This window comes from Hibiscus syriacus, unplaced genomic scaffold, assembly GCF_006381635.1.
Source record: "Hibiscus syriacus cultivar Baekdansim isolate YM2019G1 unplaced genomic scaffold, ASM638163v2 tig00110562_pilon, whole genome shotgun sequence".
Lineage (NCBI taxonomy): Eukaryota > Viridiplantae > Streptophyta > Magnoliopsida > Malvales > Malvaceae > Hibiscus > Hibiscus syriacus.
In genome coordinates this window covers 122669-139973 of record NW_024062783.1, presented here as the reverse complement: position 1 = coordinate 139973, position 17305 = coordinate 122669, and the positions used below count along the sequence as shown (strand labels likewise).

At 33.8% G+C, this 17305-nt stretch overlaps 2 protein-coding genes and 1 pseudogene across 5 annotated transcripts; 2 read left to right on the top strand and 1 right to left on the bottom strand.

Annotated features, from left to right (window-relative positions):
* Positions 1-1085: 1085 nt before the first annotated feature.
* Positions 1086-3412, top strand: LOC120132424 (queuosine salvage protein-like). 2 transcript variants are annotated; one of them, XM_039149184.1, is made up of 7 exons: positions 1086-1239; positions 1353-1496; positions 1720-1818; positions 2004-2080; positions 2225-2333; positions 2418-2746; positions 3137-3412. In XM_039149184.1, exons 1-7 carry the CDS (start codon positions 1170-1172, stop codon positions 3227-3229), a joined length of 921 nt encoding a protein of 306 aa, XP_039005115.1. In that variant the 5' UTR covers positions 1086-1169; the 3' UTR covers positions 3230-3412. The 2 variants fall into 2 exon arrangements, with proteins under 2 accessions (XP_039005115.1, XP_039005116.1); XM_039149185.1 differs by having other exon boundaries at positions 1107-1239; positions 1348-1496.
* Positions 3413-3814: 402 nt separating this feature from the next.
* LOC120132362 lies at positions 3815-5791 on the bottom strand (annotated as a pseudogene).
* Positions 5792-8222: 2431 nt separating this feature from the next.
* On the top strand, positions 8223-16385 carry LOC120132361 (casein kinase II subunit alpha-2). 3 transcript variants are annotated; one of them, XM_039149141.1, is made up of 10 exons: positions 8223-8496; positions 8773-8902; positions 9187-9381; positions 9521-9678; positions 10269-10359; positions 10459-10524; positions 10948-11030; positions 15765-15828; positions 15926-15991; positions 16158-16385. In XM_039149141.1, exons 1-10 carry the CDS (start codon positions 8411-8413, stop codon positions 16161-16163), a joined length of 945 nt encoding a protein of 314 aa, XP_039005072.1. In that variant the 5' UTR covers positions 8223-8410; the 3' UTR covers positions 16164-16385. The 3 variants fall into 3 exon arrangements, with proteins under 3 accessions (XP_039005072.1, XP_039005071.1, XP_039005070.1); XM_039149140.1 differs by having other exon boundaries at positions 15926-15994; positions 16187-16385; XM_039149139.1 differs by having other exon boundaries at positions 15926-16037; positions 16187-16385.
* The last annotated feature ends 920 nt before the right edge of the window (positions 16386-17305 follow it).

Here is a 17305-nt window from a genome sequence, read left to right as displayed (position 1 = left end):
ATTGAACTTTATAAAGCTTAATAATACACAACTACTTAACAAATACAACATAAAACGTATATTACACGCAGGTTAAACATAAACAAACATAAAGTGTCAAAGGCAAATAACATGATTTGATACGGACATTAGAATATACATTAGACTTTATTGCAAGCTAGTTACTATCATTTTATCGATCACGTATTCAATTAGTTATTAAGATATCCAATTAGATGAATTATGATACAGAATCGAGTTATTGAATAACTAGTTATTGATGTTGACATATAATTTTATATACGTCTCAAAAGTTGAGTATCCTCATTCACTCTTATATCTTTAATCCATAATATATAAAAAAGTATTTACACTCTTACTCGTGATCTCAATCCATATAAAATAGCAAATCACATTCCTTATACAACAAAAATACATATTTTATTTCAAATAAATTTTGAACATAAGTTTACACATTTTACCATTAACAAGCATCACATAGCATGCTAAACCACCGAAAATAAAAATAAAAAATCACAGAACACATTGCACATATTCGTGAGGTAGAATTAAATTATATGTGTATTATCTTTACTTTTTTCAGTAAAATTAGTCTTTTCTATATCTTTAACACTTTTTTCTTAATTTTGGAGGATTCTCCAACTTTTTTAAGTTCTCAAACAAAACAAGAAACCCCAAAAAAAACCACAATTTCCAAGTTCGAATGAACCAATGCTATGTCGGCAGTACCGGTCCAACCTTTCGTCAAAAAGGGTTAGCCTTTCCACTTTTCTTCCGGCAGCCATTCCCCGGTTCCCATTCAATAAAGTAAAAGCAAACCGAACCCATTCCCGGTTCTCAAGCACGTGAAAAATGGGCCAGCCTCCTGGCCGTGGTCCAGGTTCAGCAAACCAATCTCCATACTCGAGTACACCGACCGAACTCTTTTGTCCCCCGAGCAAGATATGGTTAATGTCAGACCACATTGTCCAACAAACTGACAAAAGCGGAAAAACTTGAATAAACGTGAACAAATGGCTCGTAAAATATGGGTTCATGTGCGGTAGATAGTATAGAAAAATTGACCATTATATTTTCCTTTTTGGCTTTTAAAATCTTTAGTTTTCTCTAGGGTTGTTCGAAGGACTCTGTTTTTCTTTTTCTTCTTCTTTCTAAAAAACGCAGCGGCTATGGAGGAAGTGAGAGGAAGCTCTGCTTGGGTGGCTCATAATTCTTCTCACGTTACCATAGATTCTTCAGGTTCTTCTCTTTCTCTCTCTATATATGTGTATATATTCCTCTGTTTTTCTTATTGAAAAGGTTGGGTTCTTCTACATTAAAAGAATATGATTGTGGGTTCTTTTGGAGTGCAGGGATCGAGAAAGTAGTGGAGAAAATGAAAGAGTCGATTCCGAAAGTGGAGTGGGATTACGAAGGGATTCATTATTTTGACAATGGACCCCTCACCGTTCAATACCTTTTTGTTTTGGATGCTTTGAATTTCTGTTTTTGGCCCGGTAAATTTCAATTTTTTCTTTTTATATATTCTGGGTTTTTCTCTCTGAAAATGTAGAAACACTGAAGTATAGTTTTGATTGATGGTGTTGTTTTGACTTCATTGTAATCTGTCTGTGCAAAAGGAAGTAATGGTTAGCGAAACATTTGTTATTGCCATTAATGAGTATTAGAATTCTAAACTTACATTTTCTCCTCCTTATGTATTGGTGTTACTCTTCATAGATAAGGATCTAAATTATGATCACTTGGCCAAGGGATTAAAGGATGCTTTGCTTAATGACAACTCCGCATTCGATGCAGACCGTCTGCAAAAATACACAGGTAATTCTGTTTGGTCTTGAAATTCCGGTCTTCTCTTGTCTGTAAATACCATTTATGTAATTGTTGACATGTTCTCTTATCAATAAGTGGTCTTGTTTATGTGTTTGACCCCATCATAAACTTCACCATTGTATTCGCACGCTCTTCGTATTGATAGGAAATGATACACTGATCTTTGTGTTCAGGTCCTCAACTGCGTGAGCTATTGAAATGGCCTCGACCACTTCCTTTGGAGGAGGAACGGGTTCGTTTGTTGCATGAGGTGCAGTATGTTTTACTAATCAGGGTTTTTTGTCTCATCTCGGAAATATTTAACTTCAATGTTTTAGCATTCGAATTCCATAGATAGTATGGATGCTATTGTCTTGTTAATCAGCGTTCAATATCGTTAATTTTCATGGTTTAGGTTGGTTTTGAACTTGAAAGAAGCTTTGAGGGTAAGGCATCGAAACTTGTTGAATCATGTGGAAAATCAGCTGTAAAGCTTGTCGCACTCGTCACACGTCATTTTCCAGGTACAGTTTCGAATCACTTTGATATAATTAACCGAAAATATATCACGCTGAATAATCAAAAAGTGTATGATGAAAATATTGCAGGCTTTCGAGATCACTCGGTGTACAAAGGGCATCAGGTATTCTTGTACAAAAGAGCACAAATATTTGCTGCTGACTTGTGGGGTGCATTCAAGGGCCAAGGGTATGGAGAATTCAATGATATTGGCTCGATCACTATGTTTGCCGATTATATTGTTCCAGCTGTGCTCCAGCAGCTCGGTGTGCTGAAATATAGTTCGACACTTGCAAATGCCATTCAGGCTAGCAGCGAAATAGGTGCTGGCACGGAAGAGGAAGTTGAACTACGGGCATGCTCGATTTATGCTGTGGAGAAAATGAGAGAGTTACTAAGTATTAAGTCCGGAAAGCAGGTAGGTCAGAATGCTTTGAACATACTCATACGCTTACTCTTAATGTCTATTTATGAGTTATAGTTGTGTAAAACTCTCTTAGTAAAGGTTTCCATACCCTCAAATGAATCATGTAGTGCCATCCTTGATGGGAAGAAATCGATTTCGAGTTGGCCTATATTCCTTTTGCTGAGGAATTCTTGGATAATTGATTATATGCTATGAAATGGAATAATAAGTTAGTCCAACACTGAGTTTTCTTCTGCAATCTATTTGGACTGTATTAAACCGAAATAATCAATTATGATGGTGTAGTTCAATGTTTATGTGTTCTTCTGCAGTTCCTCAGTTTTTTTTCCTCCTTTTTTGTAATACTTTTGATAATTATGGACCTCCTTTTGTGATTTTCAGGTTCTGAGTGTGGAGTTAGATCTTTGGCTTTGGTCTGTAGGTGTTCAATGCCAGTCACTCCAACATCATCGAACACTGTCTATATATTACTGAGCACATCATATGCTCGTAAGCAGGACAAGAAAATTTGGCTTGCAAACATCTTAGGATAAGTTTCTTGTCAGTCACTAACATCCCTTTAGGTAATCGGTTTCGAGGATCGCAGTTTTCAGATTAACTGTTTCGGATAATTGGATTGGTTCAAGTTTTTATTTAATGGTCTAAGAGAATTTGCACAAGTGTTCTTATAACATTGTGTTTATGATATGTTTGCCTCAACTAGGCATCGCAACATAAACGTATGAAAGATGTTATCACTATGAAAACTTGTAGCTAATGAAAATAATTGAAAGCAATAAGCCAATGACGGATTGGTTAATTGAATTTTAATGGATTTTTTTAACAGTCGTTACTAACAGAAAAAAACGTTAAACACCCACTTTAAACCAATGGCTTGCTAAGACATAAACCCATTTCTTAGCTCATTATAATATCAAAGCAAAACGCTATTCATTTTCAAAATGGAACGGTCTTAGTAGTTAAAGGCAGCACAGTTTGTACGAATATTGCCCTTGTTCCCAGTCTTAACACCTACCCTCCCCAGCTTAGTAATGGCAGCAATAAACGCTTGTTTAAAAGCATATGAGTCGTTGGCCCAACCGTTTACAGTTGGTTTAGACCTTGGGTCACTGAACAAAACCTGGTCCGAGCTAAACAGATTTCTGCAGGTTCTTAAAGTAAACGTTGTCGAATTTCCTTGGTGTTTTCACGTCCACGTCGACGGCCACCCTGGTGTCGACGTTTTTGGGGCACATTTGTCGAAGCCGGGAGGCGTAGCCTCGGTCCAGTGCAGGGTCCACTGCGTTTAGACGGCTGAAATTGTGTATTCGGTTCGCAAACTTGCTGCAATGGGAGAACCCAACAGTGTGGGCCGCTGCAATTATAAAAATTCAACGTCTCGTGTTTATGATTAAATGTACACACTAATGCCGTGAATAAGTTAGTATAGTAGGATAAAGTATTAAATCCCTAAAATAAAATCATAATTTCAAATTTTGATGTCATGAGTTAAACAAATTTGACTAAAAGAATCTCTTACAAAAAATCTATGACATATCCGATTTTAATTGGATAAACGGATTTTATTGTTTATATGCAATCATGATTTAACGTTCAATGTTGGGACTACTTAAAATACCCTTTTTCATATTAAGAAAAAAAGTTGATTTGAAGGCACACCCTAATCATATTGCTTTTATAGTTTCAAAAAGAAAAGTCCTATTGCTTTTATAATCTCCATAACTAAAGCCAGCTAATATAAATATAGATCAACTCACAAGGGACACAGTGCACTTTCGAAGGGACCCGACACACATTTATCCATCATCATGTTTTAACTCTTTGTTATTATTATTTTTTAGGAGAAAACAATCATTCAAATGTTTTTGAAAAACTTAGCATACTCGTAAAAGATACATATTTTTATTTAAAATATATGTACGAATTCGAATAAGATTTAGTACCTGAAAGAGCAATCATGTTTTTTTTGGGTGAGTCCATTTGCTGCAAATAGAGAATTAAGCTGATTCAAGTTGAAAAATGGTTGAGGCAGCTTCCCGTTCACATTACCTGCTGTTGAACTTAACCCATCTAATCTCCCCTGCTCAACCTCATAATACGGTCCACCTAACTGTAATATCATAATATTGTATTATAGATCTCGTGGTATTTATCGTGATTGAATAAATAAATTTCAGGAAAGAGTATAAATGTAAGTTATAGTTGTTTTTTTGAACGAATTTTTAATCTCGTTGTGTTTATCATGGATGTAAATTCCTAAATTGAAAGGAAGGGGACAAACCAGTGCAATAGCATCTCGTGTAGCCATTGCCAAGATATCAGCACAAGAGACCTTGTTTCTGCAACTTGGAACCGCATCCACAGCTTCTTTGGCTTTGATCACAGTGTCGAATCCATCTCCGGCTAACGAAAAGTTATCCGGGTGATCTTTTTCCGCCTTGTTGCCACCGGAGGATGCGATCATCACCGAAGCATCGCAACCCTTGTGGAAATAAAATGAAAATACAACAAACATTAGTAAAAGAAAACAAATTTTGCCAATATGGACACATGGGTGTTCTTTCAATGAACCTGGACAAAGCAATCATGGAAGAAGAGCCGGATCGTTGCCGGAGCCGTGACGAAAGTTTGTTGGAATTTCTTGGTGACAGCATCTCTAACAATGTTCTCTACATTGGGACAAGTTTTGTGGTAGTAATTTTTTCTTAGCTTAGCTAACACTGTACCAGGAAACAAGCAGAAACTAAGACTCAAGGAGAGAAAAATGACAAGTGCAAGGTTATTAAGGGATAGATCCATTTGATCAAGAGCTAAATAGACAGGAAAGGGTTAATGTCGTTGCTTAAGCTCTTTCAATGGCTGCCCGTGTCTCGTTCCCAGAACCAACAAAAGAAAAGACAGTGAATTATGGAACCGGAATCATCGGATGCCAAGAACTGTGACACATGCTGAGAGACAAAATCAAGTAAAGAAGAAAGCTTTACAGCACGACTGATAAAAGGTAGTGTTTCTAACTATGGAGGCATTTTCTTCCTATATATAATGGCAATAATTGGCTACTCAACACTACGTCCTTTGTGGTTGTACTCGTAATTTTATGTTAAAAGAACGAGTTTATAAAATTTTAAAGATTAAATTTATAAAATTTTAAAGATTAAATTTATAAAAATTTAAAAATTTAAAATATATTATAAAAAATATCTATAATATAAAATAATTTAAAACTTTTAAAGAGATTTAAAAAAAGATTGAGGGTCTAAGTACCCAAAAAAAGAATAAAAATAAAAGTGATTATTTTGTCAAATATTATAGATTTTTTTATCCTAAAATAAAACGTTAGAGTCAAAATGCTCCAGAAAAGAATAAGAATAACTATTTTGTTAAATTTTAGGGGTTAATTTTGATATTATGTGTAGTATTTTCTATTTAAACTTTGTTATATTTATTAGATAAGTTGTTAATGCAATAAAAATACATTTACAAACAAATTAATTTGTTTTTTATTACTCTAATATTTAATTTTTTTTAATATTTATTACTATCAAAATCTTAGAAACGGGCATGCTCTCGGTCCATCCTGATCTAAGTGGGGTTTTTTTTTTTCCTGATACGAAAGAACGTGCAGCTTATGAATAAACCTAGCCAAGGATCGTCTATTGTTCGGCTTGGTAATTGGGGCACGCACGAGTTGAATTTTGGGCTGATTAATCAATTACTCATTGGAGAATGGAGATTGGAGGTCTTCAAAATCATGACCAATTGAGCTCAAGTTGGTCTTATTCTTTTAGGCCGAAAGCTGCCCGCTAAGCCCAATTAAATACTTCAGCAAATATTATATAGTTTAAATTATATTTTTACATTATCAGAATTGTTTTTGAAGTTTTCAAGTGCAATCACAATTAACGCAAATCGAATAAAGAAAACTACAAATTATTGTTACAGCGCATAATTTAAACCAATATTTTTTTAATAATTTTAGGAGATTACAAAGTAGAATTTTATTATAATTTTTTTAATTTATTTATAACACATGTTCTTCATACGTTATTATTTGAATTTAAGATCTTAAAGAATATCAACATTCTCTTTTAATATCGAACCCACTTAATGAGTTCCAAACCAGTAATTAAAATATATTCTTAGACTAAAACAAAATTGGAGTAACTTGACCATAGTAAACTATAATCAAATATGATTGTAACTTATAACTCATTGCAAAATTTCACATGACAAGTTGAACTTAAAATATCAAATTCTTAAAGAATTTAATCTTCACTTTCACATTATTAAAATTGTATATTTCATTTTAAAATACTTAATGGAAATAAAAAATATTCTAACTGTGAGCTATTGTTTTTTTTAATAAGGGATATAGATTTAATTTGCATTGACAATTTTTTACTTGGTATAATTTTTTTTTAATAATTCCTATTTAAGGGAGATGAAAGGGAAATTTTGCTTTTGATGGGTAATGAACCCACAACCAAAAGAAAAGAGATAAAATATCAACTGAGAACTTTTAACTACATATTTTAGAGATTGTTGACACTTGGTATAATTTTTAAAATTATATATCCTGTGGATTAACGACATATAGATTTGTTATATAACAACAAAAATTAGTTTTCTTTTAGGAAATACTCTAAATTAATTATGATTTGTAAATGATATAAACAGGAGACAATGATTCACGCAATTCATTTTTATTAGATTAAGTGGATAGTTAATAGGAATAAAAGTTGGGAGAGTTAATGGATAAATGAATTGTTGTTGTTTCTTAAGGTCTTTGGTTCAAACATCATAAATATTAAAGGTAAAAACGTTAAATGTCAAATAGTTAAAAATTATCTTTAAATATATATTATTTTAAACTTACATATATATATATATATGTATAAACTTTTTTATCCAAACAATCTATTTTACAATTTCACTTTGAGATTTTTCCACTTACAACACATGCTACACCTTTATTAAAATATAACACAAAAATTGATTCTGATAGTGAAACATCCTTACTAGTTTAGAAGTTAGCATTCGTGTAACTCTTTACAATTGGTTCTTTTTCACTAGTCGCTTCCATGTATAAAAAATGTATTCTTAATAATTTTCAACTATTTAAGGATATTTTTAAATAAAATATCAATTAAAATAATATTTTATTAAAAAAATTGTTTGATTATTATCCAATTTCATATGATTTCTTTTATTATATAAACTTATTATTAATTTAAATAGATATTACATTTGATTAACTATCACATTTGATCGATTAATTGAGTTGTTTATTTTTATTATCTTATATTTTTTAAAATTATAAGTTCTAAAGTCACCAGTGTCCCTCTTTTTTTCTTTTTCCTCATTAAAATTAAATTTAAAATTTGTTTAAAAAAATCAAATTTGATATATCTCACTTAGAATGGTTCATTAGTCGGATTGTAAACCCGAACCAGCTTAAATTAAATGACAAACAATTTAAAAATGAAAATAAACGGGCAAAGCCTAATTGTCTTGAATTAATGAAACGCGACGCGCCAACCTTCCACTTTTATTCTGCCTATCGCTACTTTGCGCCATCGTCGCCTCCCGCCTTCCCTTCGCCCACCCTGGTGGCGATTAAGATCGACGATCTCCTGTCCGATCCGCCGACGAATCATGTCCAAATCTCGCGTTTATACTGACGTCAACGTTGTTCGTCCCAAGGAGTACTGGGATTACGAGTCCCTCACTGTTCAATGGGGGTAATTTTAAATTAATTCCTCGAAAAGTTCCTTGATCCTTGATTATTGGATTTGCCCTTTGATTGTTTTAATTGAAAGTTACACTATGTTTCTTCGAGTGACGCCAATTCATGATTTGTGGAAGTAGGTTAATTTAACGAGATCTTTGAACCTTACTAACCGCGTTTCCTTTGAGCATTTGTCTAACATTTTTACATATAATCCGGATCTTTTAGTCGTTTGATTCAGTTCATGATTGGTGCAAGTTCTTTTATTCTTTTTCTTGTTTCTCTTTAGTGATCAAGATGATTATGAGGTTGTTCGAAAAGTCGGAAGGGGAAAATACAGTGAGGTTTTTGAGGGCATAAATGTCAACAACAATGAGCGCTGTATAATCAAGATCCTCAAACCTGTCAAGAAAAAGAAGGTTAGTACTTTTGTTATCTGTCACATTGGTCGGGGTTCGAGTAAATTTATATGAGAAAATCTTAAGGCACGATCACAATTAGACTATGTTACTTGGATTTGGATGGTAATGTTGGATACGAGCATGTGTTTGATTCTTTTTAAAAGAAAAAAATCTATGTACTTGAAGAGTAATAATCCCTGTACCTTTGCCCAAATATATGTCAAACATGGGATTTTTTTTTGGAGAATTATTGGCTATAGAGTATAGAAATAAGCTTTATTTATTATTACTATTATTGGCAGATAAAGAGAGAGATTAAAATCCTTCAGAATCTATGTGGTGGCCCGAATATTGTTAAACTTCTTGATATAGTGAGAGATCCGCACTCAAAAACACCAAGCTTGATATTTGAGTTCGTCAACAGTACGGATTTCAAAGTTCTCTACCCAACTTTGACAGACTATGACATTCGCTACTATATATATGAACTTCTCAAGGTAAACATTATGTTCCTCAACTTTCAGTAGTATTGAACTTTGCTGCATTATGGTGTTGCTTGGTGATTGCTTGTTGGAGGGTTCCTGACATGCATGTTTGTAGTATAGAATGATAAGGAGATGTTTCTTTGCTTTGTAGGCGTTAGATTACTGCCATTCACAAGGAATAATGCATAGAGATGTCAAGCCTCACAATGTCATGATAGATCATGAGCTGCGCAAACTTCGCTTGATCGATTGGGGACTTGCGGAGTTTTACCATCCTGGGAAAGAGTATAATGTCCGTGTGGCTTCCAGGTAATGCTTTGAAGACATCATGAATCATAAGACCAACTTTCCCCCTCGTATACCTTTGTATTTTTCAAGATTGCTTATTTTAATGGAGAAATTGAAACAGACTGGCATTAGATATTAGTTCTTTTCTAAAAAAATTAAGAAAATTATTTTGGGATTAATTACATGTATGCTTGTCGTGCTATACCTTGAAGTGACTTACCTATCTGAATTTTCTTTGTATTAAATTTAAGAAAATTAGATAGTGCCACATTTATTTATTTTTAAAGAACTAGCTGGATGCTTGAAGAGTACTTCTGCCTTTATTATTGTTTTTATCTTTTATATAGACAAGAGCTATTACTTCCAACCATTCGAGGGTGAGAAGTAGCTCCAGAGTTCAGATCCTTTAGATTATGCTATTCTTTGATACAAGAACCTTTTAAAAAGAAGAAAATACCTATAATCTTTTAAGAACAATACAACTAAACAGATTTTCATTTTTTGGAATCTTAATACATTTCCAAGTGTTGTCCTTCAGTTTTCTGTGTCAGGCTGTCAGCTACAATATAGATTCAATTCTGAGAAGTTCAATTTCCTTCCTTACTTCTCAGGTACTTTAAGGGGCCTGAGCTTCTGGTAGATCTGCAGGACTATGATTATTCCTTGGACCTGTGGAGCCTTGGTTGTATGTTCGCAGGAATGGTGACAAATATTCTTATTCTAGTTTAAATGCATTAAGCTTTCAATTGAAACTTCAATATTGGGTGCCTAATAGAGTAGTTATGATGTTTGATTGAGTAGATATTCCGGAAGGAACCATTCTTCTATGGCCGTGACAACCATGATCAACTAGTTAAAATTGCCAAGGTAATATGCATCTGCAGATTGGCAGATGTTATAATTTTGTTTCTGAATATTTATTTTCCTTATCATTTATCTTGTTAAATTGACTTTCCAGCTGGTATAATGCATGTTTTTTTACTCCTATCCGTAATATATTAGTATTTTACCTCTTCCAACTTATATTATCCATCTTGCTTTTGTGATCTACATCTGCACAACCTTTTCAAGCATCTGCTAGTGCTGTAGATGCAGCATTATCCATGCAGGTTTCAATTTAATTATTCCTTCTTCATATTCATTACTTGATAGAGGATAAGGGGGTGTACTTTATATGCACTATCAAACAAGAAGCTCTATATTCCTTTTTCTTTTACGGCTTTCTTAACAAAGTTTTGCCAGTTTATGCTGATGCTACAAAGCTTTGAACTGCCATTAATGTAACTTCAGGTGCTAGGAACTGACGAGTTAAATGCATATCTGAACAAATACCATTTAGAGCTGGATCCTCAACTTGATGCCCTTGTTGGAAGGTATATTAAGAATTAATATGTCCAATATGCAGGTTCAATGTTACTTGGTCTCCAGTGTGAGTGTCTGATACGGGTATGGGTATGCTTAATTGTTTCTAAGTTTTTATATATATTTGGAGGGTTCCTGGTGGGTCTTTGGAGGGCCATATCCCCGTACCTATTTTCAATTACATGCTCGATATGGGTGACAACTGTCGTTTCGATGTCAAAATAAATTCTTTCTTCTCGGATAATAATTAAAGGAAAATTCGTAGCGTAGAGAAGTAGGGTCGAATCCACAGGGACTTAGAAAATTATAAATTTCTGTCTGATTTATTTATGCCATGCGTGAAAAGTAATAAAAAGGGGGGGTTTTGGTAGAAAGGTAATAAAAGCGATTAAATAAATAAAAACAATTGAAGTAAAAATAAGATAATAAAGACTGTAAATAAATACTGTAAAAATAGCCTCGAGCTTCGCTTTGACTCAATTTCCTTAGATCATCGAATAAGATTTTCTCTTCGGGATTCACGTCGGTTACTTTGTCTACAAGGGCTATCCTTGTGACTCTATCTTGTATATCGGATACCCAAGGCAATCTTTGATTCCGGCTTCGGTAATTGATTCTAACAACATCTATTGTCGTAGATCAAATACCGTTTAAGTTCGTGGCGACCGACTCGGATTGTTGTTTCTATAACCGTCAATTCCGATCTCAATTCCCTCTTGGCGAAGCTATCTCGCCAAGTGTGTTCCCAGGAAGTCGAATTGCTTTCTATAAGCCGAATCTTCCTCCCACACGTTTTAATCGCAACAACCTCTTGACCAAAGTCAATCTTTGATTTTGAAAACTGTTTTGATTTGTGAAAAATAAGCGCAGAGATTGAGAGAGATATTCCGAAGATATTAAGGGACCGTTTCAATTCTTCCGTTGGAATTGAATCATCGCGACAGCTCTCGGCTTATGAAAACAAAACTTGAAAAGTAAAAAGAAAATATTTAATAAAAACTAGAGAGAAAAGAAGAATGTATTCTGAATGATCCTTTTAGGCTTACCCCAAGTGGGTATTTATAGCCTCTCAAAGTCTAAAGGATAAGCAAAGAAAATAATAAAATAATACAAAAGATAATTGTTTTTAAATTTAAATTCAAACTTAAACTAGTCTCGTAATGCAACTCTACTCGTCAATCTTCCAGAAGGCGTGCGGAAGAACTCTTCTAGAAACCGCCGCTAACTGGACCTTCTAGAAACTGCCACGTCATACCGCGTCGTGCCCAGAGTCGTGCCCATGTCTCCAGCCGTGACCAAATAAAAAAATGCAGAATTCGCCCGTTTTGTCACAAATTCTGGAAAACAATGACCTGTACGAAAACAAGCACAACACGACCAAATCAACAGCAATAAATCCACAAAACCGAAGAAATAACGAGCAAATATTAACTATTCTGAACACTCATCAAATTCCCCCTCACTTATCTCATGCTTGTTCTCAAGTATGATTAACCAAATCAGTCAAAAACTTCATTAAACGTTCTTTGTCAAGTTTCATATTCAAGGAAGCAAGGTAGAGACCACAATAACTATTGAAGTCAAGAAATCAATCAACTGAACATCACCAATTGAAACAAGTCAAGTGCAATTGTAATATCCATTCATTCATAAATCTCAATGCTCATAACTCAATACCTTACCGGGATTTACTCAAATCACTCAATGTGTTTGAGGTAAAGAAACACTTAATGTCAGAATCGACACGATATTAACATAAGCCTGCAAGTAAATCAAATCTCCACTACTAATAAGAACAAGATGCATAAATCAAAGGGTCTTTTATTGGTTGTAACGTGGCTTAGGTAAAGGTGGGGAAAAGGCTAAATATATGGCTAAAATTCAAGGCAAGGAACTAATAAATAATAATCTCAACTCCATCAAAACATTAAGCACAACAAGATAAAAAGACAACAATTTTCTCGTCGAAATGCATTTTTTCTTTTTCACACTTTTGTTGTTTTGTTTTCCATTTTTTCTTTCATGTCTTTTTTTTTCAAATAGTTTTTTTTTTTTCTTTTTCGAACTGCTATTTTTTTTCAACATTTTTTTTTGTGATGGAGAATACAATGGTAAAATTATTCACTTGTCCTGAAAAAAGTAGAAAAGAGGGATAAAATAAAAAAGCTCGGGTTTATGAATATGGTGGAAACAAAGAAACGGGAATAGGCTCAAAAGTGTTTAACTAAAGGAAAATATGCATGGGTAAGCTATTTAGTGGAGAAACGGAATGGTTAATCTTAAGGTGCCCAAATCATTTTTAAGCATCATGTTCATGTGTAATCTCGACAGTATTTAACATGCAGGTTCTAGAATACCAATGCCAAATTCGACACACTCAATCAAACAAAATGAGAGCGAAAATGATATGCTCGTAAAGGCTCAAATCTCACCAAATTGTTTCATGCATTGAGCTAATCACATTTCAACCAACAAAGTCATGGAATATCACAAAAATATCAACTTATCACAATTCATGCTATTCGCTATCAATAATATCCTAACCTAAACAATTATGTGTTCCCAAGCAAGCATAGCATTCCAAAAAAATTTCAACAAGACAAAGGTAATTAATGAAATTTCCGACCAATTCAACCAACACATACTAGATTCAAAGCATAAAGATAAGCGAAATGAAATTCAATCCTACACTCTACTCTCCCTCACTTAAAGCGTTTTGCCTCAAAACGAAAAAAAAATTAAAGTGCAAGAGAAGGAACAGAGTACTCCCCGGATTTACTGTCGACCGGTCTCCTTAGAAGTGTGCTAACGTGCACCGTTACATGCTCCTAGGGGTAGAATTTGGCATTGTTCGGACGATAATCTCTCAATTCTTCGTTGTTTAAGTTTGAAATTCCTGCAAAATTAAATAAAATATGCTTAATCGGAAAAAAAAAATAAAAGAAAAAATAAAAATAAAAATATAACGGAATTGAAAACAATGGGTTGCCTCCCATGAAGCGCTTTATTTAACGTCATTAGCTCGACGACCTGGTTCAGACTACAGGTTTCGTGACAAACACTTCAACTTCATTCGTTTTTTCCAGCTAAGAAATTCTTCATGAGAAATTCGAAAATTCTCACAAAGATCTCTTAAAATCTTGGCCAGAAGTGTCTGTGCGTGGAGTCTCCTAGCTTCAGCTTCGTTCTCCGGGTTGTACTCCACTAATGTGCCCGGATTAGTCATGGTCATAAATCAGAAACAAACAAAAATTAGTAACTTTGGCGAAGTCCCCGGCAACGGCGTCAATTTGACAACTGTCGTTTCGATGTCAAAATAAATTCCTTCTTCTCGGATAATAATTAAAGGAAAATTTGTAGCGTAGAGAAGTAGGGTCGAATCCACAGGGACTTAGAAAATTATAAATTTCTGTCTGATTTATTTATGCCAGGCGTGAAAAGTAATAAAAAGGGGGGGTTTTGGTAGAAAGGTAATAAAAGCGATTAAATAAATAAAAACAATTGAAGTAAAAATAAGATAATAAAGACTGTAAATAAATACTGTAAAAATAGCCTCGAGCTTCGCTTTGACTCAATTTCCTTAGATCATCGAATAAGATTTTCTTTTCGGGATTCACGTCGGTTACTTTGTCTACAAGGGCTATCCTTGTGACTCTATCTTGTATACCGGATACCCAAGGCAATCTTTGATTCCGGCTTCGGTAATTGATTCTAACAACATCTATTGTCGTAGATCAAATACCGTTTAAGTTCGTGGCGACCGACTCGGATTGTTGTTTCTATAATCGTCAATTCCGATCTCAATTCCCTCTTGGCGAAGCTATCTCGCCAAGTGTGTTCCCAGGAAGTCGAATTGCTTTCTATAAGCCGAATCTTCCTCCCACACGTTTTAATCGCAACAACCTCTTGACCAAAGTCAATCTTTGATTTTGAAAACTGTTTTGATTTGTGAAAAATAAGCGCAGAGATTGAGAGAGATATTCCGAAGATATTAAGGGACCGTTTCAATTCTTCCGTTGGAATTGAATCATCGCGACAGCTCTCGGCTTATGAAAACAAAACTTGAAAAGTAAAAAGAAAAGATTTAATAAAAACTAGAGAGAAAAGAAGAATGTATTCTGAATGATCCTTTTAGGCTTACCCCAAGTGGGTATTTATAGTATCTCAAAGTCTAAAGGATAAGCAAAGAAAATAATAAAATAATTCAAAAGATAATTGTTTTTAAATTTAAATTCAAACTTAAACTAGTCTCGTAATGCAACTCTACTCGTCAATCTTCCAAAAGGCGTGCAGAAGAAGTCTTCTAGAAACCGCCGCTGACTGGACCTTCTAGAAACTGCCACGTCATACCGCGTCGTGCCCAGAGTCGTGCCCATGTCTCCAGCCGTGACTAAATAAAAAAATGCAGAATTCGCCTGTTTTGTCACAAATTCTGGAAAACAATGACCTGTACGAAAACAAGCACAACACGACCAAATCAACAGCAATAAATCCACAAAACCGAAGAAATAACGAGCAAATATTAACTATTCTGAACACTCATCAATGGGTTTCAGAAAAATATTGAAGAGTCGATGCAACATAGTGCAGGATTTCTTACTTATCATTAACAAAATCTCTGGTTAGCATTAAGCCATGACAGTGCACCTTATGGTGCTGCAGTTTCACACACGGATGAGTAGACATGTTAGTAGTATGCAATGCAATATTTTCTCCATTAATGTATTTGGTATGTTGTTTTTCAGGCACAGCCGCAAACCTTGGTCCAAATTTATTAATGCAGATAATCAGCATCTTGTGTCTCCAGAGGTTATTTTTCTTCTTGAGGAATACTGTTAGGAAGTTGAATACTATAACAGTTAAATGTTGATAGTAACTTTCATTCTTTGAGCTCTTTGACTTTCAGGCTATCGATTTTCTTGATAAGTTGCTTCGGTACGACCATCAGGACAGGCTAACTGCAAAAGAAGCCATAGTAGGTCTATATGTGCTAACACTCATCCGACTAATGGATTCGGGTATATGATTTTCAAGAATTCTCCAAATGCCTGAAAAGGCTCTAAAAAATCCGATCATTCCGGTGTTTGATGCGTACATCTGAGTTCGAGTAACATAGTAATAAACCCCCATTGCTTGACATGTGATACAATTTCTTTCCCTGCTGCAGGTCCATCCTTACTTCTCTCAAGTGAGGGCAGCCGAATGTAGCAGGATGCGCACTCAGTAAACGGGTACAGTCGGACTCCTTTGTAAACCAATCAATCCAGACTCATTTGGATACATTTATTGTGTTTAAATGTTATATAAAACCAATATATAATCCTAATGGCTGCCATTCTCAGATTTAGGAAAGTTGAATGGGTTGTCTATTAATTTTATTACTCGCCCTTGACAGCTTTTGTTTAAAGAGTAGACTATGCAGTTTGTTCATGCCATTTTTCGTTAAATTCAAATATCATTACACAGCGTGTCTGCTCATATTTTTATGATTTTTTTTAATTAGATATGAATATTATTTTTAAATTGATCAGTATGAAAATATGTGGCCCAACTTTTTGTAGAGTCCCCCCCCCCCTTGTTGGTCCTATGTAAATCCTAGCTTAAAAATAATTTTAAATTAATTTTATGTACTAATAATTGTTTATTTCATTTTAATATAAAATTAGTTACTTAAAACAAATTATTTGAAAGTACAAATATTTTTTTTGTTACCCAACCCATCATTAAACACTCAAATCAATTCTTTAAACACGTCCTAAAAAATCATCAAATAATCTCTTCGATATAATGTTTCAATTTGAAATAAAATATCAACGAAAATATTCCTAAAAAACTTTAACAAATAAAGTTATAGATTGAAAACCAAAAATATTTACATGATGAAAAATAGCTAAAATAATGTAATATAATGATATTAATAAAATACAAATTAATAGACATAATATAAACAAATAAATGGTAATGGATATATAAATTATATATATTTTTCATTTTTGTTACTCCCTTTCTCTTTTCCACCCGATTGATCCGATTAGTATTTTTCTTAAAAAAATACAATTTTTAAAAGATATTTATTATTGTCGATAATAACATTCATAATAACAATCAATCCAGTAATTTAAATTCTTAATCAAGTTTACTAATTAATAAAAACAACTTTGAATTGCTGGTAAGCTAATGGTTTGGTAAAGAAAAACATCTTTTATGAGCAGCTTTAACTGTCACAAATCAACTAACACCTTATTCCTTCACTTTCCACCTTCCATGCCTAATATATCATTAGTTG

What these genes read in the sequence shown, in the direction of transcription:
- LOC120132424 (XM_039149184.1), top strand. Translation starts at nt 1,170, where the DNA reads ATGGAGGAAGTGAGAGGAAGCTCTGCTTGGGTGGCTCATAATTCTTCT. An exon ending in CGTTACCATAGATTCTTCAG is followed by an intron (nt 1,240 to 1,352) that starts GTTCTTCTCTTT and finishes TTTGGAGTGCAG; the next exon opens with GGATCGAGAAAGTAGTGGAG. An exon ending in GGGTTCGTTTGTTGCATGAG is followed by an intron (nt 2,081 to 2,224) that starts GTGCAGTATGTT and finishes TTCATGGTTTAG; the next exon opens with GTTGGTTTTGAACTTGAAAG.
- LOC120132361 (XM_039149139.1), top strand. Translation starts at nt 8,411, where the DNA reads ATGTCCAAATCTCGCGTTTATACTGACGTCAACGTTGTTCGTCCCAAG. An exon ending in CTTGATGCCCTTGTTGGAAG is followed by an intron (nt 11,031 to 15,764) that starts GTATATTAAGAA and finishes GTTGTTTTTCAG; the next exon opens with GCACAGCCGCAAACCTTGGT. An exon ending in AGCATCTTGTGTCTCCAGAG is followed by an intron (nt 15,829 to 15,925) that starts GTTATTTTTCTT and finishes TTTGACTTTCAG; the next exon opens with GCTATCGATTTTCTTGATAA.